This window comes from Argentina silus, assembly GCF_951799395.1.
Source record: "Argentina silus genome assembly, chromosome: 22".
NCBI lineage: Eukaryota > Metazoa > Chordata > Actinopteri > Argentiniformes > Argentinidae > Argentina > Argentina silus.
In genome coordinates, this window is record NC_139676.1 from 2,155,704 (window position 1) to 2,180,703 (window position 25,000).

Below are 25,000 nucleotides of genomic sequence, written 5' to 3' on the forward strand. Positions count from 1 at the left end.
CTCCCTAGTAAGCACGCTCAACACAGCCTACACACTAGCTAGTATCCCTCTAGAGACGCAGGGAGAGGAGGAGGAGGAGGAGGGTCCACGGGACAGGCCTGGAAACAGAGAGAGAGAGAGAGAGAGAGAGAGAGAGAGAGAGAGAGGAGAGGAGAGAACAGGGGTGGGGGTGGGGGGTGGGGGTGGCGTACCGAGCAGGGAGGAGGAGTCCTTGGCCAGGGCGGCGGCCACGGCGGGGGTCGACGGGGGGCTGGCCGTCACCAGCCGGGAGCTCAGGACGGGTGTAGTCCCGACTCTTGTCGTTGTTGTACTTGACGTTGAGGTTGATGAGCTTGGAGAAGTCGATACGCAGCGTACAGCAGGAGTTATAGATGTTCTGACCATCAAGAGACTGGAGGGGGGGAGAGGGAGGAGGGAGGAGGGAGGAGGGGGGAAACTAAACTTAACAACAAAAATACTCTTACCTAAACAGCCATTACACCATGTATGTATGTGTGTGTGTGTACAGGTGTGTGAGTTACCGGTTTGGTCTGCTGGGCATTGACTGGATGTGTGTGTGTGTGTGTGTTACCAGTTTGGCCTGCTGGACATTGACTGGATGTGTGTGTGTGTGTGAGTGTTACCAGTTTGGCCTGCTGGGCATTGACTGGATGTGTGTGTGTGTGTGAGTGTTACCAGTTTGGCCTGCTGGACATTGACTGGATGTGTGTGTGTGTGTGTGAGTGTTAACAGTTTGGTCTGCTGGGCATTGACTGGATGTGTGTGTGTGAGTGTTACCAGCTTGGCCTGCTGGACATTGACTGGATGTGTGTGTGTGAGTGTTACCAGTTTGGCCTGCTGGGCATTGACTGGTTCGCTGAACTGCAGCAGAGCCTGGAACTGGTTGTTCTTGGTGAAGGTGATGATCTTCATGACCGTCCCAAACTTAGAGAAGATCTAACACACACACACACACACACACACACACACACACACACACACACACACACACACACACACACACACACACACACACACACACACAGCTTGGTTGATTACCAGGTGGATAGGTAGATTACCAGGTGGATAGGTAGATTACCAGGTGGATAGGTAGATTACCAGGTGGATAGGTAGATTACCAGGTGGATAGATTACCTGCTGCAGCACATCCAGGGTGACGGGGTAGAACATGTTGTCTATGATGATCCTGAGGACAGGGGAGGGGGGCCGGGGCCAGCAAGCTGTCCAGAGCCCCGGCGTCTGAGCTGGGGGACCCTCCCTCCTGCACCGCAGACACCGCCTGCAGCACCGCCTGGGCCCTCTGGGGGAGGGGGGGGGGGGGGGGTTAGAACCATGCACAAGGGCTCACCTGGTTCAGAGTGCTCTGTCTGTCTGTCTACCTGTCTGTCTCACCTGGTTCAGAGCGCTGTCTGTCTGTCTCACCTGGTTCAGAGCGCTGTCTGTCTGTCTCACCTGGTTCAGAGCGCTGTCTGTCTGTCTACCTGTCTGTCTCACCTGGTTCAGAGCACTGTCTGTCTGTCTACCTGTCTGTCTCACCCGGTTCAAAGCGCTGTCTGTCTGTCCACCTGTCTGTCTCACCCGGTTCAAAGCACTGTCTGTCTGTCTACCTGTCTGTCTCACCTGGTTCAGAGCGCTGTCTGTCTGTCTACCTGTCTGTCTCACCCGGTTCAGAGCGCTGTCTGTCTGTCTACCTGTCTGTCTCACCTGGTTCAGAGCACTGTCTGTCTTCAGCTCCTTGTGGTTGGAGAACTGGATGAACACGGGGACGTTGCGGACCTGAGGCGTCACCGCGGTGTAGTAGTTCACCATGGTAACGGCCGCCTCTTCCGTCTGCAGCTCCAGGAATGCCTGACCGACACACACACACACACACACACACACACACAATGAGGTTCATTCCACGTCTCAGCAGCCAAAACAAAGGATTAAAAGGAACATTTCAGGGCCACAGCTTGACGTGTCCATGACGACCACTGTGGTGGCGGAACCAAACACCTTCAACCAAGGAATAAAAACACCTACCAGGAGAACACCTTCTACCTCAGAGAACACCTACCAGGAGAACACCTTGTACCTCAGAGAACACCTACCAGGAGAACACCTTCTACCTCAGAGAACACCTACCAGGAGAACACCTTCTACCTCAGAGAACATCTACCAGGAGAACACCTTCTACCTCAGAGAACACCTACCAGGAGAACACCTACCAGGAGAACACCTACCAGGAGAACACCTTCTACCGCAGAGAACACCTACCAGGAGAACACCTTGTACCTCAGAGAACACCTACCAGGAGAACACCTTCTACCTCAGAGAACATCTACCAGGAGAACACCTTCTACCTCAGAGAACACCTTCTACCTCAGAGAACACCTACCAGGAGAACACCTTCTACCTCAGAGAACATCTACCAGGAGAACACCTTCTACCTCAGAGAACACCTTCTACCTCAGAGAACACCTTCTACCTCAGAGAACACCTACCAGGAGAACACCTTCTACCTCAGAGAACACCTACCAGGAGAACACCTTCTACCTCAGAGAACACCTACCAGGAGAACACCTTCTACCTCAGAGAACACCTTCTACCTCAGAGAACACCTACCAGGAGAACACCTTCTACCTCAGAGAACACCTTCTACCTCAGAGAACACCTTCTACCTCAGAGAACACCTACCAGGAGAACACCTTCTACCTCAGAGAACACCTTCTACCTCAGAGAACACCTTCTACCTCAGAGAACATGAGCATTCTCCCCAAACAATGAGTGTTTCTGCGCCATGCTGTGAACTTGGCGGCACCACTATGTAAACAAGACAAATGATATTAACTATATATTTATGAATGACAGTTACTCTCTCTGATCGCCAATGACATCGTTGTGAAAAACCAAAAGGGAAGGTAAAGTGTTGTGATGTTCCTCAGTGAATTCAGCGTTTTAGCGAATTTTGACATGAATAAACGCAAGTCGGGTTTTGATGATGCAATCCAGCAACACGCCGTTCAGACATCCTGACCCACCCCAGAGAAGACCTCCCACCCCAGAGAAGACCCCCTCACCTGGTTCTTGCCCTTGAGCATGAGGATGTTGGTGACCTTCCCGAAGGGCAGGCCCAGGGCAATGACCTCCGTCTCTGACACCTCGCTGGGCAGCTTCCTGATGTGCAGCACCCGGGAGGGAGGACTCTCCATCCTATCCTCTACCCTCAGCTTCTTACTGCTGTCATTACCATTAGCTGGGGTGGGGGGGGGGCAGGTAGGAAGAGAGAGAGAGTCAGGGAGGGAGGGAGAGAGAGAGTCAGGGAGGGAGAGTCAGGGAGGGAGGGAGAGAGAGTCAGGGAGGGAGGGAGGGAGAGTCAGGGTGGGAGAGAGAGAGTCAGGGTGGGAGAGAGAGAGTCAGGGAGGGAGAGTCAGGGAGGGAGGGAGTGAGAGTCAGGGAGGGAGGGAGTGAGAGAGTCAGAGAGGGAGGGAGAGAGAGTCAGGGAGGGAGGGAGGGAGGGAGGGAGAGAGAGTCAGGGAGGGAGAGAGTCAGGGAGGGAGAGAGAGAGAGTCAGGGAGGGAGGGAGGGAGAGAGAGTCAGGGAGGGAGAGAGAGAGAGTCAGGGAGGGAGGGAGGGAGAGAGAGTCAGGGAGGGAGAGAGAGAGAGTCAGGGAGGGAGGGAGAGAGAGAGAGTCAGGGAGGGAGGGAGGGAGAGAGAGTCAGGGAGGGAGAGAGAGGGAGAATAATATCCTTTAGCTAGAGAAACCGACAGCAACATCCTATCAGCTGTCTGTCTTACAAAACCAGTTCTACCACACATACAAACTGGTCTGTGTCCACAGCAGGGGAGGCTGGTGGAGGTAGAAACCGGAGGATGGGCTCATTGTAATGCATGGGTTTCTACCTCCACCAGCCTCCCCGCTCCACCCAACACAGAGGGTTCCTCTTACCTGTTACAGAGTTAGGACTTGTGCTGTAGAGATTCAATTCATCTGAGCCTCTCTGGAGAAATAAAAACATCCATGAATACTTGTACCACGGTGACTGTAGCACAACAGAGGAGAGGATGAGGAGAGGGGTAGAGGATGAGGAGAGAGGATGAGGATGAGGAGAGGGGTAGAGGATAAGGAGAGGGGAGGGGATGAGGAGAGGGGTAGAGGATGAGGAGAGGGGATGAGGAGAGGGGTAGAGGATGAGGAGAGGGGTAGAGGATGAGGAGAGAGGATGAGGAGAGGGGTAGAGGATGAGGAGAGGGGATGAGGATGAGGAGAGGGGTAGAGGATGAGGAGAGGGGTAGAGGATGAGGAGAGGGGTAGAGGATGAGGAGAGGGGTAGAGGATGAGGAGAGGGGATGAGGAGAGGGGTAGAGGATGAGGAGAGGGGTAGAGGATGAGGAGAGGGGTAGAGGATGAGGAGAGGGGTAGAGGATGAGGAGAGGGGTAGAGGATGAGGAGAGGGGATGAGGAGGGGGTAGAGGATGAGGAGAGGGGATGAGGATGAGGAGAGGGGTAGAGGATGAGGAGAGGGGTAGAGGATGAGGAGAGAGGATGAGGAGAGGGGATGAGGATGAGGAGAGGGGTAGAGGATGAGGAGAGGGGTAGAGGATGAGGAGAGGGGTAGAGAGGACTTACCTTCACACCTACTGCAACATCACTGACAATGCTGAAACAGAGGAGAGGACAGGTTCAAAACCCTCAAACGGTGACGGGGCACATCATCCTAGCAACGAGCTAAACGGTCAATAACGACAAGCCTGTCCCCACACACACACACACACACACAGAGAGACCTCGCCTTGTAAACTGGACAATGCTAGCTAGGTTAGCTAGCGAGGCAAATTCACGGATGAGCGAAGAGTTTCATCCCATAACGTCCACGGAGAGACGGGCTGAAAACTGCTCAGCAACGAGCTGGCTGGACGCGTTCAACCTTCCTGGGTGTCTACCGGTTGTTGGCAGAGCTGGTGTCCCGTTCCAGGCCGGGGTTAGCCGGGTTAGCCGGGTTAGCAGCGGTTAGGCCTCAACACCCGCATCGGGTCCCAGACAAAGGAAACCCGCCCAGCCGCCGCACAACAAAGCGCGGAGCAGCGGGCTGTCAGCCGCCGAACCGCCGGTCACTTCCAGCTCTGCCAGGTTCACAACCAACACACGACGTCTAACATCTGGAGCTCAGCCGCGGGAACCTTCCTCTCACACCGCCAACAACAACATCTCGAGGCGCTGCCGCCGCTCAGCTGCTCAGCTCGGCGACGCGAACAGACGGCCATCAAACGTGGCCCGCTGAGCTATTAGCTAGCTTGCTAACATTGAATGAATATATCGATGCTAGACATATTTAGCGACACGAATGGATCCTAAAAAGATTCAGCGAAATGTAATATTTACGGAGCTGCGACACACATACCCGTCCATTGCCGGATGAAGTTTGAAAACGCGTTTTAGTTTGTTCTGTGAGCCTCAGCGCCGCTCCGACACACACACACACACGACAGCAAAATGGTCGCAGAGGCTGTCCGACAGCCGAGTGACGGAGAGACCCGAGCGTCCCCGAGCGTCCCTGAGTGGACCCGAGCGTCCCCGAGTGGACCCGAGCGGACGACAGTAGCCGAGCCCGCATTTAGCAGACACCTTTATCCAAAGCGACTTACAACAAATACATTTAAGTAAGTGAATCATCTGTCCATCAGTCATCATAAGATAAAGTAATCAATGCTCAGACCGGGGTTAGGGGTTAGGGCCATAACCTCTCCTCTCCTCTCCTCTCCTCCTCTCCTCTCCTCTCCTCTTCCTCCTCCTCTTCCTCTTCATCTGGTCAAAGAATTGCTTGTTAACGGACGCCAGGGACACTTTACCCCCTTAATCACACATCCTCGTTTCCACACTATGCCAGGAGAGGCTTTGCAGAGGTAGAAATTGGAGGCCGGGCTCATTGTAATGCATGGAACGGAGTCAGGAATGGTACCAAAGACGTCAAACACGCCTTTCTGACACCGTTCCTCACTCTGTCCCACACATTACAATGAGCCCTCCTCCGATGTCTACCTCCCCCAGCCTCCCCTGGTGTTCTACCTCCCCCAGCCTCCCCTGATGTTCTACCTCCCCCAGTCCCTGGCGAGTTCGTGGTCATTCTGACCCAACACCCCCCTTCCTCTCCCAGACCCCCCCTCTCAGGTGGGGAGGTGTGTGAGCTGTGGGGAGCTGTGGGGAGGTGTGGGAGGTGTGTGAGCTGTGGGGAGGTGTGTGAGCTGTGGGGAGGTGTGTGAGCTGTGGGGAGGTGTGTGAGGTGTGTGAGCTGTGGGGAGGTGTGTGAGCTGTGGGGAGGTGTGGGAGGTGTGGGGAGGTGTGTGAGGTGTGTGAGTTGTGGGGAGGTGTGGGAGGTGTGTGAGCTGTGGGGAGGTGTGTGAGGTGTGTGAGTTGTGGGGAGGTGTGTGAGCTGTGGGGAGGTGTGTGAGCTGTGGGGAGGTGTGGGAGGTGTGTGAGCTGTGGGGAGGTGTGGGGAGGTGTGTGAGCTGTGGGGAGGTGTGGGAGGTGTGTGAGCTGTGGGGAGGTGTGGGAGGTGTGTGAGCTGTGGGGAGGTGTGTGAGCTGTGGGGAGGTGTTGGGAGGTGTGGGGAGGTGTGGGAGGTGTGTGAGGTGTGTGAGTTGTGGGGAGGTGTGGGAGGTGTGTGAGCTGTGGGGAGGTGTGGGAGGTGTGTGAGCTGTGGGGAGGTGTGGGGAGGTGTGTGAGCTGTGGGGAGGTGTGGGAGGTGTGTGAGCTGTGGGGAGGTGTGGGGAGGTGTGGGAGGTGTGTGAGCTGTGGGGAGGTGTGTGAGCTGTGGGGAGGTGTGGGGAGGTGTGTGAGCTGTGGGGAGGTGTGGGGAGGTGTGTGAGCTGTGGGGAGGTGTGTGAGCTGTGGGGAGGTGTGGGGAGGTGTGTGAGCTGTGGGGAGGTGTGGGAGGTGTGTGAGCTGTGGGGAGGTGTGGGAGGTGTGTGAGCTGTGGGGAGGTGTGTGAGCTGTGGGGAGGTGTGGGAGGTGTGTGAGGTGTGTGAGTTGTGGGGAGGTGTGGGAGGTGTGTGAGCTGTGGGGAGGTGTGGGAGGTGTGTGAGCTGTGGGGAGGTGTGGGGAGGTGTGTGAGCTGTGGGGAGGTGTGGGAGGTGTGTGAGCTGTGGGGAGGTGTGGGGAGGTGTGTGAGCTGTGGGGAGGTGTGGGGAGGTGTGTGAGCTGTGGGGAGGTGTGGGGAGGTGTGGGAGGTGTGTGAGCTGTGGGGAGGTGTGGGGAGGTGTGTGAGCTGTGGGGAGGTGTGTGAGCTGTGGGGAGGTGTGGGGAGGTGTGTGAGCTGTGGGGAGGTGTGGGAGGTGTGGGAGCTGTGGGGAGGTGTTGGGAGGTGTGGGGAGGTGTGTGAGCTGTGGGGAGGTGTGTGAGCTGTGGGGAGGTGTGGGGAGGTGTGTGAGCTGTGGGGAGGTGTGTGAGTTGTGGGGAGGTGTGTGAGCTGTGGGGAGGTGTGGGGAGGTGTGTGAGCTGTGGGGAGGTGTGTGAGCTGTGGGGAGGTGTGGGGAGGTGTGGGAGGTGTGTGAGCTGTGGGGAGGTGTGTGAGCTGTGGGGAGGTGTGGGGAGGTGTGGGGAGGTGTGTGAGCTGTGGGGAGGTGTGGGGAGGTGTGGGGAGGTGTGTGAGCTGTGGGGAGGTGTGGGGAGGTGTGTGAGCTGTGGGGAGGTGTGGGGAGGTGTGGGGAGGTGTGGGAGGTGTGGGAGCTGTATTTCACTGTGACGTCTGAACTCCATTATTTCCTACTCATTCTACCTGAGTCTGTGAGTAGCGGAGGTGGTTCGGAATCAGGCTCCTGTGATGTGTAGCCCTCCCTGTTTTGACGTAAGATATGTCGCATAAGAGTTATGTGAATTCCGACATGCATAACTTGGACTGGTTCAGGAGGCTGTAGGAGGCTGAGGGAGGCTGAGGGAGGCTGTGGGAGGCTGTGGGAGGCTGAGGGAGGCTGTAGGAGGCTGAGGGAGGCTGAGGGAGGCTGTGGGAGGCTGAGGGAGGCTGTAGGAGGCTGAGGGAGGCTGTAGGAGGCTGATGGAGGCTGAGGGAGGCTGTAGGAGGCTGAGGGAGGCTGTAGGAGGCTGAGGGAGGCTGAGGGAGGCTGTAGGAGGCTGTGGGAGGCTGAGGGAGGCTGTAGGAGGCTGTGGGAGGCTGAGGGAGGCTGTAGGAGGCTGAGGGAGGCTGTAGGAGGCTGAGGGAGGCTGTAGGAGGCTGAGGGAGGCTGTAGGAGGCTGTGAGAGGCTGTGGGAAGCTGTAGGAGGCTGTGGGAGGCTGTAGAAGTCTGTAGGAGGCTGTGGGAGGCTGTGAGAGGCTGTAGGAAACTGAGGTTTGGTGGTTGTGTCTCTCCGGCTGTGGGAAGCTGTGGGAAGCTGTGGGAGGCTGAGGGAGGCTGTGGGAGGTTGTGGGAGGCTGTGGGAGGCTGTGGGAGGCTGTAGGAAACGGAGGTTGGTGGTTGTGTCTCCGTGCTGCATGTAAACAAGTCTTTATGTGTCTCCACGGCTACGTGACACCCAGGCAGTTTCCATGGCGACACGCCGTACAGACCCGGTGAACAAACCGTTGTCATTAACCAATGACCTTGTGGCGGTTTATCTGGAGAATGGGGGGGGGGGGGGGTGTTTTCGCGCATGTGTGTGTGTGTTTCTGTGTGTGTGTGGGGGGGTGCTGGGTGGGGGACTGCAGGACTGACAGGGCTCTCACTCGACACACACACACACACACATACTATACACACACACACACACACACACACACACATACTATACGCACACACACACACACACGCGCGCGCGCACTGGGAAAATTATTTCCAGTCTGTGAAATGTATCTTCTGAGTCATTTTACTGATCATTAGTGATGATATTTGCCTTTAATAAGAAGACATTCAGCCACGGTCTTCAGATATAGAAACTCTATCTCTCCCTCTTCTATACCAGGGGAGGCTGGGGGAGGTAGAACACCAGGGGAGGCTGGGGGAGGTAGAACACCGGGGGAGGTAGAACACCAGGGGAGGAGTGTGTGTGTGTGTGTGTGTGTGTGTGTGTGTGTGTGTGTGTGTGTGTGTGTGTGTGTGTGTGTGTGTGTGTGTGTGTGTGTGTGTGTGTGTGTGGTTGTGATGTTACTGCCGCATTACATTTACATTTATCAGACGTCTTTATCCAAATCCATTTGTTTAAGTAAGTGAGTCAATGCTCACACCAGGGTTAGGGTTAGTACAGGGGGGTAGGGTTAGGGTTAGTACAGGGGGGTAGGGTTAGGGTTAGTACAGGGGGGTAGGGTTAGGGTTAGTACAGGGGGTTAGGGTTAGGGTTAGGGTTAGTACAGGGGGTTAGAGTTAGGGTTAGTACAGGGGGGTAGGGTTAGGGTTAGTACAGGGGGGTAGGGTTAGGGTTAGGGTTAGTACAGGGGGGTAGGGTTAGGGTTAGTACAGGGGGGTAGGGTTAGAGTTAGGGTTAGGGTTAGTACAGGGGGGTAGGGTTAGGGTTAGTACAGGGGGGTAGGGTTAGAGTTAGGGTTAGTACAGGGGGGTAGGGTTAGAGTTAGGGTTAGGGTTAGTACAGGGGGGTAGGGTTAGGGTTAGTACAGGGGGGTAGGGTTAGAGTTAGGGTTAGGGTTAGTACAGGGGGGTAGGGTTAGGGTTAGTACAGGGGGGTAGGGTTAGAGTTAGGGTTAGTACAGGGGGGTAGGGTTAGGGTTAGGGTTAGTACAGGGGGGTAGGGTTAGAGTTAGGGTTAGGGTTAGTACAGGGGGGTAGGGTTAGGGTTAGGGTTAGGGTTAGGGTTAGTACAGGGGGGTAGGGTTAGGGTTAGGGTTAGTATAGGGGGGTAGTGGGGGTGAAGAGGACTCTAAGAGGGACCGTTAAGATGGAACCTGTCTAACAGAGATGTCTGAGGTGAGCTGGGGTCTCATCACAGGAACATCAGGACCCCCCGTCCCTCTGGAGGTGGGGGGAGCCCTGCTGATGCTCAACAGCACCCTCTGGTGGACACTTCTCTAACTCACACAGCAGACACACACGTCTCCCTCCATCTCTCTTTCTTGCACTTTCTTTCATTCTCAGTTTCTCTCTCTCTCTCTCTCTCTGTCTCTCTCTTCAAGTCAGCTTTATTGGCATGATAGGTAAAAAAAAAAAAGTCAAAGCAGTGGATGTTTTCATTGTAATATAAACACCTAGAACCCCCCCCTAGAACACCTAGAACCCCCCCCCCCTAGAACACCTAGAACCCCCCCCTAGAACACCTAGAACCCCCACCCCTAGAACACCTAGAACCCCCCCCCAGAACACCTAGAACCCCCCCCAGAACACCTAGAACCCCCCCCCAGAACACCTAGAACACCCCCCTAGAACACCTAGAACCCCCCCCCCCCCACACACAATGTTTTTTTTCTTCATATAAACAACATTTGTTGTCTCAAGATAATGACATAAATAACTTGAGATCTTTAGAAAACAAAGAAAATGGATCAAAAAAACGTAAAGCCTTTCTGGGCTTCATAGAAAACAAATCCTTGCTCCTGATCCATTATTGAGAGCAGAAAGATCTCCTGTCACCTTCATCTCTGGGACGTTTGTGTTGTTTATGGTTCTGCTGTCTGCTGAGGATTGATCGTAGGATGATGACATGTTGAGTGTTTAAACAAGTTCTGCACGTTAAGTTCAGTCAGACGGACATGAATGATTTACAACTAATGTAGCTGTTCCTAATGTAGCTGTTCCTAATGTAGCTGTTCCTAATGTAGTTTTATTATTGAAGGATATCAAAGTCTGCTGTTTTCTGGCGTGGAAAAAAAATGTTATTCCCGAAGTCTTAATCTTAATGATTTCATCCAAAACCAGAAATATGTTTCAATGATAATAATCAATTATAAAGTAGTAAACTAATGCAGTTTGACATTCAATAGGCAATTTGACATAACATGTTGATAAATGACTAATTACTGATGGGTTTCAGTGTTGTCCCGGTCTGTAGTCTGAGAGAGGAGGAGCACGTCGAAGAGCTGCGGTCAATCAGCGTTAGAACAGTCGCCCCACAGTTCAAGTCGCTCCGACGGAGGTCTGGAAATGAGGAAATGAGGATTTCTTCAAAATAAGAGCAGCCAAATGAAACTTCAGTGAAGCAGCAGGTGGACAGAGTGGGTGGGGTGTGTTGATGAGCCAGACAGTAATGATATAGCATGTGTCATAGCCCCCCCCCCCCCCATCAGTATTTGATTTGATTTGATTTGATTTGATTTGATTTGATTTGATTTGATTTGATTTGATTTGATTTGATTTGATTTGATTTGATTTGATTTGATTTGATTTGATTTGATTTGATTCGATTTGATTTGATTTGATTTGATTTGATTTGATTTGATTTGATTCGATTCGATTCGATTCAACAGTGTGTATAGAGTGAAGACCAGCAGGCGGCGCTGCGCCGGACGGACGTCAGAGAAGGACGTGACGTTTCCGTCGGTCCAGGAAGCAGCAGCTCCATCGACTGGACTATCCACATGTGTAGACTAGATCCTAGACCGTAGGTCCTAGGTCAGTGTGTAGTGTTGACCGAGCAGCATGGCGGAGGTCGGGGGTCTTCCTCGGGTGACGGTGGTCGTCGCGTCTCTCCTCGTCTACGTCGCTGCTCTGCTGGTCAACGCGCTGGCCGCCGCCGGGAAGGGTGCGTCCGGTTCCGTTTATTAACGTCCAGCAGCCGAACACAACAGCAGTATGGGGCAGTAGTAGTACTATAGTAGTATAGTATAGTAGTAGTAGTAGTAGTAGTAGTACTATAGTAGTATAGTATAGTAGTAGTAGTAGTAGTAGTAGTAGTACTATAGTAGTATAGTATAGTAGTAGTAGTAGTAGTAGTACTATAGTAGTATAGTAGTAGTAGTAGTAGTAGTACTATAGTAGTATAGTATAGTAGTAGTAGTAGTAGTAGTACTATAGTAGTATAGTATAGTAGTATAGTAGTAGTAGTAGTAGTAGTACTATAGTAGTATAGTAGTGGTATAGTAGTATAGTATAGTAGTAGTAGTAGTAGTACTATAGTAGTAGTAGTAGTATAGTAGTAGTATAGTAGTGGTATAGTAGTATAGTAGTACTATAGTAGTAGTAGTGTAGTAGTAGTAGTAATAATAGTATAGTGGTAGTATAGTAGTGGTGTAGAAGTGGTACAGTAGTATAGTACTATAGTAGTACTATAGTAGTTGTAGTAGTAGTAGTATAGTAGTAGTGTAGTATAGTAGTAGTAGTACTATAGTAGTAGTAGTAGTAGTATAGTAGTGGTATAGTAGTATAGTACTATAGTAGTACTATAGTAGTAGTAGTAGTGTAGTAGTAGTAGTAGTAGTAGTATAGTAGTTGGTGTAGAAGTGCAGATGTACAAAGTCATGCATTGTGCTTCAACACCAATATTGTGAAGGAGGTTAACCTAACCCTAACCCCCTCCCCAACCCTAACCTCCCCCCCCAACCCTAACCCTAACCTCCTCCCCAACCCCAACCCCAACCCTAACCCTAACCCCAACCCTAACCCTAACCTCCCCCCCAACCCTAACCCCAACCCTAACCCTAACCTCCCTCCCCAACCCTAACCCTAACCCTAACCTCCCTCCCCAACCCTAACCCTAACCTCCCTCCCCAACCCCAACCTCCCTCCCTAACCCTAACCTCCCTCCCCAACCCTAACCCTAACCCCAACCCTAACCCTAACCCCAACCCTAACCCTAACCTCCCTCCCCAACCCTAACCCCAACCCTAACCCTAACCTCCCCCCCCAACCCTAACCCCAACCCTAACCCTAACCTCCCTCCCCAACCCTAACCCTAACCCTAACCTCCCTCCCCAACCCTAACCCTAACCTCCCTCCCCAACCCCAACCTCCCTCCCTAACCCTAACCTCCCTCCCCAACCCTAACCCTAACCCCAACCCTAACCCTAACCCCAACCCTAACCTCCCTCCCCAACCCTAACCCTAACCCTATCCCCCCCAGGTCCCTTCCACTCCAGCACAGGGAACGTGTCTCACCGTTATGAGACTGGCATCACGCCAGCAGGGTGGACCTTCTCTGTCTGGGGTCTGATCTACACCTGGCTGAGCCTTCTGATCCTCTACCTGTCCTCCTACCTCTGCAGAGGGTCAGTGTGCGTGCGTGCGTGTGTGTGCGTGTGTGCGTGTGTGTGTGTGTGTGTGTCTGTGTGTGTGTAACATGTGTTCTCTCCCAGGTCCTGGGGTGTGTCAGTGCTGCCTCTGGGGTTCTATCTGTCCTGGATCTCCAACATGACCCTGAACATGACCTGGCTTCTGCTCTGGGACCGAGAGTAAGAACCAATCACATCAGCTGTGACTAACCCTAACCCAATCACAACCACTTTTATATGTATGTATGTATTTATTTATATATATATAAAGGGGTTGATTCAAGAGGTTGAACAAAAATATTGTGTAACAAAGTCCGTTGTACACAGAGGCAGACGCAGCGTTTGAGTTAAGGGAACAGCTTCCCGTTTATTCATTAAGCGAATTGTCAATACTGTTTGGGCTTTCCAGCCTCTGGCGAAAGTCTCTCTCTCGTGTCCGCCGTTCCCAGCTCACCTCGCCTACTGAAATGGCAGAAGCACACACATCTTAAACATTCGCCGACGAGACTTAATTCGCAGCAGGTGTGCAACAAAAGTCTCGCCGACACAACCCCGGCCACGGTCCTGTAGCTCCCTCTACAGGCCGAACGCTGCATGTCCCCCCACATACCCCCACCGCCCGACACAGGCCGGGTACCCGACGGCCGACGACCTACTCCCCCCCCCATGCACGGGAGAGGAAGTCTGCCACGACCATCTGCGCCCCCGGTCTGTGCACGACGGAAAAGTTGAAGGGCTGCAACGCGAGGTACCACCGGGTGATCCTCGCGTTTACATCCTTCATGCGGTGGAGCCACTGGAGGGGGGCATGGTCGGAGTAGAGGGTGAAGGCGCGACCCAGCAGGTAGTAGCGGAGGGTGCCGACCGCCCACTTGATGGCCAGGCACTCCTTCTCCACGGTGCTGTACCGGCCCTCCCTCTCCGACAGCTTGCGGCTCAGGTACAGCACCGGCCGGTCGGCCCCCTCCACGCGCTGGGTCAGCACTGCTCCCAGCCCTCTATCCGACGCGTCCGTCTGTAGGGAGAAAGGGAGGTTAAAATCAGGCGCATACAGGACCGTTTCTCCACAAAGAGCCCCCTTAAGGGCCTCGAACGACCCCTGGCACTGGCCCGACCATTGGACCGGATCCGGGGCACCCTTCCGGGTGAGGTCCGTCAAGGGACTGGCCAGCTCTGAAAACCCTGGTACGAACTGGCGGTAATATCCCGCCAGCCCCAGGAAGGCCCTCACCTCCTTCTTTGTCTTGGGCCGGGGAGAGGCGGCGATGGCCGCAGTCTTTTCAATCTGCGGTCGCACCTCCCCCCGTCCCAAGTGGTACCCCAGATACCGGATCTCCCTCCGCCCGATCACGCACTTTTTCGGGTTGACCGTCAGCCCCACCTGCCTCAGGGACCGCAGAACAGCAGCCACACTCCGCACATGCTGCGACCAGGTGTCACTGTGAATGACAATGTCATCTAGGTAGGCCGCAGCATAGGCGGCGTGCGGCCGCAGAATACGGTCCATGAGGCGCTGAAAAGTGGCTGGGGCTCCGAACAACCCGAAAGGGAGCGCGGTGAACTGGAATAACCCGAGCGGAGTGGAGAATGCCGTTTTCTCCCGGGACACCGGCGAGAGTGGAATCTGCCAGTATCCCTTCGTGCAATCCAATGTCGTGGAGTACCTGGCCGTACCAAGCCGGTCCAAGAGCTCGTCGACCCGGGGCATCGGATATGCATCGAACTTGGAGACCGCATTAACCCGTCTATAATCCACACAGAACCGTATAGCCCCATCTGGCTTGTTGACAAGCACAATGGGGCTACACCAATCACTGCGGGACTCCTCGACCACACCCAGCTCCAGCATGGCTTCCAACTCCGTGCACACAACGTTTCGTTTGTGCACCGGCAACCTATAGGGACGCGTGCGCACCGTTAAACCCGGCTGCGTTTCTATATGGTGGTCGATGAGCGTAGTCCGACCGGGCAGGGGAGAGAACACGTCAGCGAACTTAAGCTGCAAATCTGCAACGTCCGCGGCCTGGCTAGCAGAGAGATGGTTATCAATATCGACCGGAGTGCTAACTTTCGATTTTGGGACTTCCAGACCGAACTCCTCTCTCTCCGGAATTACCGTAGCCAGAGCAACCGTGACCACGTCGTTCCATTTTTTTAGGAGATTGACGTGATACACCTGCAAGCTATCCCCCCGGTCCGATCGTACAACCTCATAATCCACGTCCCCCATGCGACGTGTGACCACAAACGGCCCTTGCCACTTCGCAAGTAATTTCGTGCTGGAGGTGGGTAACAGTACGAGCACCTTGTCTCCCGGTGTAAACTCTCGTAGGGTAGACCCCCTGTCATACAGGCGTTTCTGACGCTCCTGGGCTTGCAGCAAATGCTCACGTGAGATAGCCCCTAGGGCGTGGAGCTTTGTGCGCAAGTCGAGGACGTACTGGATCTCACTCTTACTGTCGCTAGACCCTTCCTCCCAATTTTCTTTAAGCAGGTCTAGGACACCCCGGGGCTTACGCCCGTAGAGTAATTCAAACGGGGAAAACCCGGTGGAAGCTTGGGGAACTTCCCGCACCGCAAACAACAGGGGATCTAGCCATTTATGCCAATTCCGACTATCCTCGTGGACAAACTTCCGGATCATTGACTTCAAGGTCCGATTGAACCGCTCACAAAGGCCGTCAGTGGCCGGGTGGTAAACACTGGTTCGAATCGCCTTGATGTTCAACAAGCCATACAGTTCCTTGAGGGTGCGTGACATAAAATTAGTGCCCTGATCGGTGAGAATCTCTTTCGGGATTCCCACGCGGGAGATGAGTTGAAACAATGCTTGCGCTACACTCCTGGCAGAGATATTGCGCAGAGGTATTGCCTCGGGGTATTGGGTGGCGTAATCTATCAAGACCAACACAAATCGATAACCCTGTGTGCTCCGTTCAAATGGCCCGATAATATCCATCGCAATGCGGTCGAACGGGTTCTCGACCAATGGTAAGGGCCGCAAGGGGGCCCGTGGAATGGCCGGGGGATTTACTAACTGACATTCCCGACAGGAAGCGCACCACCTACGCACCTCTGCCCGAATCCCCGGCCAATAAAATCGAGCCATTATACGGTGCAGTGTTTTGTCATACCCTAGATGGCCCGCCATGGGGTTGAAATGAGCCGCCTGATAAGACCATTTCGCGGCGGCTGCGGGGAACCAACAACTGGGTTACTTCCTCCTGACTATGTGAGTCACGACTTACTCGATATAACCTGTCGCTGATAATCGCGAAATAGGGGTGGGCGCGCACCGTGTCTGGCCGTATCAAAGTACCATCAATTGCTATCACTTGGTCAAAGGCTGATCTTAGGGTCTCGTCACGAGACTGCTCGAGGGGGAAGTCGCCTAGCAGCGGATAGTTCGGCGGGGAAGTCTCGGGGTGAGGCGCCCCCGCCGGCTCCGGCTCCCCGGCAGTGTCGCGAGGCGCCGCCTCGGCACAGAGCACATTACACGCCACACACCTCCCTAGCTGTCGTGCACGCATCCCGGTAGCCCTCTTTACCGCTTGAGGAAACCCCTCCCAATCCACACCTAGAATCAGGGGATGCGTGAGGCGTGGGCTAACCGCCGCCTGTACACTATGGTTTTTCCCCTCAAAATGAATTTCGATAGCGACCACCGGATATTCGTGAATGTCCCCATGCACACACCTCACCCGCACCCTCGATGCCTTCAACAATGCCCCCGGCCGAACCAGGCGCTCCTGGATCATGGACTGCATGCAGCCCGAATCCAAGAATGCCTGGTGCGTATCATGTTGTATCCTTACCGGAATACGATACGCCGCTCCTGGTCCGGGGGGAGGGCCCGGTATGTCGCCGATGCGGACGACCTGTCCCACGTCCATCGCTCGACACTCGGCCTGCACGTGGCCCGGCCGTCCGCACCGCCAACACACCCCCCCTGTCACTCGAGGTGCTCCCTGTGGGGCCGGGGTCGGTTCCGGATAGGTGCGCCCCTGCCATCTCGTCCTCGGGGCGGGCGCCGGCCTCTCTCCTTCTGCTCCCCCGGCTCCTCCTGGGCGTTGGCCCCCCCCCCCTTGCCGGGTGGGAGGGAGAGATGGTCCTCGGCCTGTCCGACGGCGGTCTGGAGGTCCTGGGGGCGGTGGTACTGGACCCAGGCGGCGGTACGGGCTGGGAGTCCCGCGATGAACTGCTCCATTACCACCCGGTTCCCGACCTCCACCGCCGAGTTGTTCTCGGGGTCCAGCCACCGCCATGCGCTGTCCCCCAGCCGCTGGGCGAAGGTGAAGGGCTGGCACCCCTCCTCCAATGTCAGGGCCCGAAACCGGCGCCGGTGTTCCTCCGGTGTCAGGCCCAGGCGGTCCCGAATCGCCCGGGCCAGGGACGTGTAATCCCGTTGGGCGGCCGCCGGCAAACTGTGGGCCGCGAGCTGCGCCTCCCCTGACAGGAGGGGCAGCAGATGGTAGGCCCACTCTCGGCCCGGCCACCCCGAGATCCTTGCCGTCCCCTCGAACACCGCGAGGAACGCCTCTGGGTCGTCCAGGTCCCCCATCTTCTGCAGCTGGACCTTGGGGGGACCTGGTGCCGCTCCGGTCCCCGGCGCCGGCCCGCCGGCCCTGGTGAAGTCCTGGAGGAGGGCCCTGTCCGCGACCCTCGCCGCCGTCAGCTCCTCCAGCGTCGCCTGCTGGGTCTGCTGCAGGGCCGTCTGTTGCTCGAGGACGAGCGTTATCCTCGATATTGCTGCTGTTAGCGTCTCCATCTTCCGCCTTTACTCTGTGTCCCAGGTTAGGCGCCAATTGTAACAAAGTCCGTTGTACACAGAGGCAGACGCAGCGTTTGAGTTAAGGGAACAGCTTCCCGTTTATTCATTAAGCGAATTGTCAATACTGTTTGGGCTTTCCAGCCTCTGGCGAAAGTCTCTCTCTCGTGTCCGCCGTTCCCAGCTCACCTCGCCTACTGAAATGGCAGAAGCACACACATCTTAAACATTCGCCGACGAGACTTAATTCGCAGCAGGTGTGCAACAAAAGTCTCGCCGACACAACCCCGGCCACGGTCCTGTAGCTCCCTCTACAGGCCGAACGCTGCATGTCCCCCCACATATTGTATGAAACGTTTAGGAATTGCAGCCATTTTTATGCACAGTCCCCCATTTCCAGGGGCTCAAATGTAATTGGACAAATTAACAATCATAAATAAAATGTGCATTTTTAATACTTTGGCAAGAACTTTGTCTGGAACCCATGGACATCACCAAATGCTGGGTTTCCTCCTGTGATGCTTTGCCAGGCCTTCACTGCAGCTGTCTTCAGTTGTTGTTTGTTCGTGGGTCTTTCTGCCTTTAGTTTTGTCTTCAGCAGGTGAAATGCTCGATCAGGTTGAGATCAGGTGATTGACTCGGCCAGACCAGAATATTCCACTTCTTTGCATTAAAAAACTCCTGGGTTGCGTTCGCAGTATGTTTTGGGTCATTGTCCATCTGTACTGTGAAGCACCGTCCAATCAACTTTGCTGAATTTGGCTGAATCTGAGCAGACAGTATCTCCCTAAACACTTCAGAATTCATCCGGCTGCTTCTGTCTTCTGTCACATCATCAATAACCACTAGTGACCCAGTGCCATTGGAAGCCATGCATGCCCATGCCATCACACTGCCTCCACCGTGGTTTATAGATGGTGTGGTATGCTTCGGATCATGAGCCGTTCCAAGCCTTCTCCATACTTTTTTCTTCCCTTCATTCTGGTGTAAAGGTTGATCTTAGTTTCATCTGTCCAAAGAATGCTGTTCCAGAACAGGGCTGGCTTTTTTAGATGTTTTTTGGCAAAGTCTAATCTGGCCTTTCTATTCTTGAGGCTTATGAATGGTTTGCACCTTGTGGTGAACCCTCTGTATTTGCTCTTGTGAAGTCTTCTCTTTATGGTAGACTTGGATAATGACATGCCGACCTCCTGGAGAGTGTTCTTCACTTGGCTGGATGTTGTGAAGGGGTTTTTCTTTACCATGTGAAGGATCCTGCGATCATCCACCACTGTTGTCTTCCGTGGACATTCAGGCCTTTTTGTGTTGCCGAGCTCACCACTTTTCTCTCAGAATGTATCAAACTGTTGATTTTGCCACTCCTAAAGTTGCCGCTATCTCTCTGATGGATTTTTTAGTTTTTTGCAGCCTAAGGACGGCCTGTTTCACTTGCATTGAGAGCTCCTTTGACCGCATGTTGTGCGTTCACAGCAACAGCTTCCAAATGCAAATGCCACACTTGGAATCAACTCAGACCTTTTACCTGCTTAATTGATAAAAAAAATAACAAAGGAATAGCCCACACCTGTCCATGAAACTGCTTTTGAGTCAATTGTCCAATTACTTTTGGTCCCATGAAAAAGAGGAGGGGCTACATATTAAAGAGCTGTAATTCCTAAACCCTTCCTGGATGTGAATACCCTCAAATTAAAGCTGAGTCTGCACTTTAAGCCCATATTCATTTATGTATATATTCATGTATATATTCATGTATATATTTATGTATATATTCATGTATATAATTATGTATATATGTATATATTTATGTATGTATATATCTATGTATGTATATATCTATGTATATATGTATGTAAATATTATGTAAATATTATGTATATATGTATGTAAATATTATGTAAATATTATGTATATATGTATGAATATATTGATGTATATATTGTCGTCCTGCAGGATGATGTCAGCAGCGTTGGTGGTGCTGGCGCTCGTTGCCGTGAGCAACTACTCCATGATGTTCTTCTCCAGTCTCAGTATTGACGTCTACGCAGCCTGGCTCACACACACACACCCCTGGGACCTCTGCTGCCTCCGCCTGCTGGTACACACACACACACACACACACACACACACACCCCTGGGACCTCTGCTGCCTCTGCCTGCTGGTACACACACACACACACACACACACACATACACTCACCCCTGGGACCTCTGCTGCCTCCGCCTGCTGGTACACACACACACACACACACACACACATACACACACACACACCTCTGGGACCTCTGCTGCCTCCGCCTGCTGGTACACACACACACACACACACACACACACTCACACCCCTGGGACCTCTGCTGCCTCCGCCTGCTGGTACACACACACACACACACACACACACACACACACACAGCATGTGTCGTAGGGCCTACTTTGACAGTGTGTGTGTGTGGTCGTCAGGTTCAGAACGGCGTTGCCATGTACGCCACCTGGACGTCCATCGCCACCCTCATCAACTTCTCCCTGTGGCTCCGCCTCCTGGGCATGGCTGAGACCACGGCCGCCTCCGTGTCTCTCTGTGTCCTGCTGGCGGAGGTGGTGGCATGGTGAGTACAGCTGAATGTGTGTGTGTGTGTGTGTGTGTGTGTGTGTGTGTGTGTGTGTGTTCGGCAGGTCACAAGTTTGAGACTCAGTCGGAGCAAGTTGAATTGCGAACAACTTGACACACTGTGTGTGTGTGTGTGTGTGTGTGTGTGTGTGTGTGTGTGTGTGTGTGTGCATTGTAGGTTTTGTTTGGAGAACTTCCTGTTGGACCGGTATGTACGCTCGGTCCAGACGGTGTATCCTGTGGTGATGTGGGCGTTGCTTGGCAACGTGACCAAACACTACGACCCTGAATTCTGTGACCCCAACTTTGTCTTCATGTGTGAGTACAACAGAATCGACCCTTAACCCTGACTCCTAACCCCTAACCTCCTGACCCCTAACCTCCTGACCCCTAACCTCCTAACCCCTAACCTCCTGACCCCTAACCTCCTAACCCCTAACCTCCTGACTCCTAACCTCCTGACCCCTAACCTCCTGACCCCTAACCTCCTAACCCCTAACCTCCTGACCCCTACCCCTACCCCTAACCTCCTAACCCCTAACCTCCTGACCCCCTAACCCCTAACCTCCTAACCCCTAACCCCTACCCCTAACCTCGTGACCCCTGACTCCTAACCTCCTGACCCCTAACCTCCTGCCCCCTACCCCTAACCTCCTAACCCCCTACCCCTAACCCTCTGACCCCTAACCTCCTGACCTCCTGACCCCCTACCCCTAACCTCGTGACCCCTGACTCCTAACCTCCTGACCCCTAACCTCCTGCCCCCTACCCCTAACCTCCTGACCCCCTACCCCTAACCCTCTGACCCCTAACCTCCTGACCCCCTACCCCTAACCCTCTGACCCCTAACCTCCTGACCTCCTATCTCGGTGTCTGTTTCTCCAGTTGTTCTGCTGCTGTTGTCGTGTCTGCTGTTCGTCACGCGCGTCGCCATGGTGATCTACAGAAACAGGAAGCAGCCCCTCCTCTCCGGAGCGTCCTCACAGGAAGTGACGTCACCAGCGGACAAGAGGCAGAGGAAGATGTTCACGTAGAAGAAGAGGAGGCAGCAGACATAACAGAACCTGACCAGAACCAGAACCTGACCAGAACCTGAACCTGACCAGAACCTGAACCTGACCAGAACCTGACCTGAACCTGACCAGAGCCTGACCTGAACCAGAACCTGACCAGAACCTGAACCTAACCTGACCTGACCCTGACCAGAACCTTACCAGAACCTGAACCTGACCTGCACCAGAACCTGACCTGAACCTGACCTAAACCTGACCTGAACCTGAATCTGACCTGAACCAGACCTGAACCAGACCAGAACCTGACCTGAACCTGACCTGATCAGAACCTGACCTGAACCTTACCTGAACCTGACCTGAACCTTACCTGAACCTGATCAGAACCTGACCTGTATGACTGTAGGAATCTGTGGTGTTGGTATACACTAATCAGTCCAAGTGTCTATCATATTGAACTAAATGTTTAAAGAATGAACCCTTTGATTTACATTTTTATACGCCGTATGTAAAGTTTTTTTTTTTACTAATTTCACTTTTTGGGTATTTTTACCTGCCTTGGTGCAGTATTGTGTGTGTCTGATGGTGACAGCTGGATTTATTACATGTCTGGAACTTCTGGATTTGTTTTATAGTGGTTTGGCTGTACGATTCCTGTCTGTCACCTGTTGACAGACACCGAGGTTCCACTGGGGTTCCACTGAGGTTCCACTGGGGTTCTACCTGCCTGTGATGTACTGAAGAGTGTTTAAAAAATAAACAAATAAAGATGAAATGACATCGATTACATTAATGACACTCATTCATTCAGCTGCAGTAACTCCTCCTTCCAACCGTCCCTCAAAACACATCTTAAACTTGTTTTTATTGTTTTTACTGACTGCTTTTGTTTTCCTCTTCATTTATCAATCTATTATTGTTCTCTCTGGAATGTTGTGTCTTTTAGGACTGAGAAAAGCTACACAAAATACATTTTATTTTTTAATAATAACTAACTATGAAGACGTGAGCCTGTGTAGCCTAGCAACATGACATTATGGTCTGTGTTGTGAAGGGAGATGGTTTCCTGTGATAACCTCAGAATCCACTCATTTTAGTACAGGGGGGTTAGTACAGGGGGGTTAGGGTTAGTACAGGGGGTTAGTACAGGGGGGTTAGGGTTAGTACAGGGGGGTTAGGGTTAGTACAGGGGGGTAGTACAGGGGGGTTAGGGTTAGTACAGGGGGGTTAGGGTTAGTACAGGGGGGTAGTACAGTGGGGTTAGGGTTAGTACAGGGGGGTTAGGGTTAGTACAGGGGGGTTAGTACAGGGGGGTTAGGGTTAGTACAGGGGGGTTAGGGTTAGTACAGGGGGTTAGTACAGGGGGGTTAGGGTTAGTACAGGGGGGTTAGTACAGGGGGGTTAGGGTTAGTACAGGGGGTTAGTACAGGGGGGTTAGGGTTAGTACAGGGGGGTTAGGGTTAGTACAGGGGGGTTAGGGTTAGTACAGGGGGGTAGTACAGGGGGGTTAGGGTTAGTACAGGGGGGTTAGTACAGGGGGGTTAGGGTTAGTACAGGGGGGTTAGTACAGGGGGGTTAGGGTTAGTACAGGGGGGTAGTACAGGGGGGTTAGGGTTAGTACAGGGGGGTTAGGGGTAGTACAGGGGGGTTAGGGTTAGTACAGGGGGGTTAGTACAGGGGGGTTAGGGTTAGTACAGGGGGGTTAGGGTTAGTACAGGGGGGTAGTACAGGGGGGTTAGGGTTAGTACAGGGGGGTTAGTACAGGGGGGTTAGGGTTAGTACAGGGGGGTAGTGGGGGTGAAGAGGAGGGACTGTTAAGATGTAGCCTCCAGGCTGGGGGGCGTGGTCTCTGTCACTGCAGTTCATGTGTTGTGTAACATGTTATGTTCATGTAGAAGCAGCGCAGAGGAAGTTACCGTATTACCGTGTTTCTGTCTCAGAAGATGTGATTATTGTGGAGTTTAATGTTGCTCCGTAGAAATCTACACGAACAAGCGACGTATGCTAGTAATAGTATTGCCGTTTTCCTGTAATCCCCTCCAGTAAATGACACGGGGTCGGGGTCTTCTCTTCATGCCTGTCCGGTAGTCGGTCGACGGGTTGGGGTTATAATGCCACGCCCCCTTCCACACCGAGCCTTGTCCTCCGAACCGGAACGTCACTAAACGTAGTTTGTGTGTTTTGGCGACAGTCAAGGACTCTCCGAGTGTCTGAAGTTCAGTCTAATAGGTGCATATAGTATAGAATTATTTCTGCATGTTGTCATTTCATATCCACTGTTTCAACACAGCGTGTGTGCGCGGCTTTGCAGATCACACCGTTTCACGGTTGTCCGGTCATTTGGTGCCAGACTCACTCGACCAGGTGGACGGGACGTTAAAAATAGATTGGCCTTATCAGCTCCGGTTCCTGACCTTGTCCGGTTTGAGTTATTAGATCATTACGGACGACCACGCGCAATATTAACGTGTACGATTGACGGTGCGGTGGAGAGACGCGATCGCAGGATAATATCTTTATTAAACATCTACAATAAACACATCTAAAACGTAAATCCTCTGAATCTTGTCAATCGAGATGGAGCAGTTTTAAACTGGACTTGTATTGTATGTATACTTGACATTTGATTTGATTCGACTGTTATACTTGGTTTCGGCTCAGTGCATCCAGTGTCCAGCGGCAGTTGTGATTTTGTAACATCCTGAAGTGTGACAGCAACACCGCCGGCTGCAGATGTGTTGACATCTTGTGAGTGACAGCCTGTAGTCGGTTGAAACCCTGGAGAAATGTTGGTTTAATAAACGATGAGCATCGGGGTGTGCGGCTGTCTGGTTCAGCCACCGGCCTGCGCCTCACCAAACTACGGTGTGCGTTTTCTGGCTGTTTATATATATATATATCTCAAAACAGCCAGAAGTAGTATATATATATAATACTACTGCTGTATGACGCTACTCTAACTGTTTTAGACAGCTGCCTTTGAAGTTCAGCTTCCTCTTGATTGTGATTTCGTCATGCATGTCCTGCTAATCAATAAACTAGTCAGGAAGAAGACTAATAATTAATCAAGTGTTGTTGACCAGACTGGAAGCGGAGGGACTGTTTGAGTTGATGAACTTGATCTTTTGATCTCAGAGTGAATATGTTTATTTGGGAGCATTTAGTTTGTTGAGTTGTTGAAGGCTGGTAACCCTGACCCTGTGTGTGTGTATGTGTATGTGTGTGTCTGTGTGTGTGTGTGTGTGTGTGTGTGTGTGTTTTGGTCAAAAGGGAGTCTCGACCAATTCCACAGCATCACCCCTCCAGTGAAGAGGACCAGCCTGTAAGGATCAGCCTGTAAGGATCAGCCTGTAAGGATCAGCCTATAAGGAGAGAGATGAGTGGGTCAGCCAGACAGACGAGGGTTCTGGTTCTGAACGACATGGAGAAGCTGGAGAGGACCCTGTTCCGACTGGACCAAGGTACCGCTACCCCCTCCTAGTTACCATGGTGTTGCCAT

General features: G+C 52.9%; 2 protein-coding genes and 1 pseudogene across 3 annotated transcripts in view; 2 read left to right on the top strand and 1 right to left on the bottom strand.

Annotated features, from left to right (window-relative positions):
- The window catches only part of LOC310821900 (polypyrimidine tract-binding protein 2-like), a 12,323-nt pseudogene extending 6,849 nt beyond the window's left edge, over positions 1-5,474 (bottom strand). Inside the window, exons 1-8 of the transcript XR_014555126.1 lie at positions 5,382-5,474; positions 4,610-4,640; positions 3,929-3,980; positions 3,060-3,235; positions 1,705-1,848; positions 1,135-1,300; positions 826-936; positions 34-391 (exon numbers count right to left, since the gene is read on the bottom strand). The product of XR_014555126.1 is annotated as a polypyrimidine tract-binding protein 2-like (transcript). The remainder of the gene's footprint in view (positions 1-33; positions 392-825; positions 937-1,134; positions 1,301-1,704; positions 1,849-3,059; positions 3,236-3,928; positions 3,981-4,609; positions 4,641-5,381) is intronic.
- A 5,989-nt stretch (positions 5,475-11,463) lies between these two features.
- On the top strand, positions 11,464-22,288 carry LOC310821894 (uncharacterized protein). Its single transcript, XM_083694171.1, has 7 exons — positions 11,464-11,656; positions 12,974-13,118; positions 13,206-13,301; positions 19,840-19,984; positions 20,344-20,489; positions 20,670-20,809; positions 21,377-22,288. Exons 1-7 carry the CDS (start codon positions 11,554-11,556, stop codon positions 21,523-21,525), a joined length of 924 nt encoding a protein of 307 aa, XP_083550297.1. The 5' UTR covers positions 11,464-11,553; the 3' UTR covers positions 21,526-22,288.
- A 1,393-nt stretch (positions 22,289-23,681) lies between these two features.
- LOC310821898 (glycogen debranching enzyme-like) overlaps positions 23,682-25,000 on the top strand; it is a 28,772-nt gene continuing 27,453 nt past the window's right edge. Inside the window, 2 exon segments of the mRNA XM_083694175.1 lie at positions 23,682-23,730; positions 24,772-24,962. Coding sequence (XP_083550301.1) covers positions 24,878-24,962 — 85 coding nt within the window. The 5' untranslated portion in view covers positions 23,682-23,730; positions 24,772-24,877.

Excerpts from the sequence above, each read along its gene's own strand:
- LOC310821894 (XM_083694171.1), top strand. The coding sequence starts at position 11,554 with ATGGCGGAGGTCGGGGGTCTTCCTCGGGTGACGGTGGTCGTCGCGTCT. Across the intron at positions 13,302-19,839 it reads CTTCTGCTCTGGGACCGAGA|GATGATGTCAGCAGCGTTGG; the intron begins GTAAGAACCAAT and ends GTCGTCCTGCAG. Across the intron at positions 20,810-21,376 it reads CCCCAACTTTGTCTTCATGT|TTGTTCTGCTGCTGTTGTCG; the intron begins GTGAGTACAACA and ends CTGTTTCTCCAG.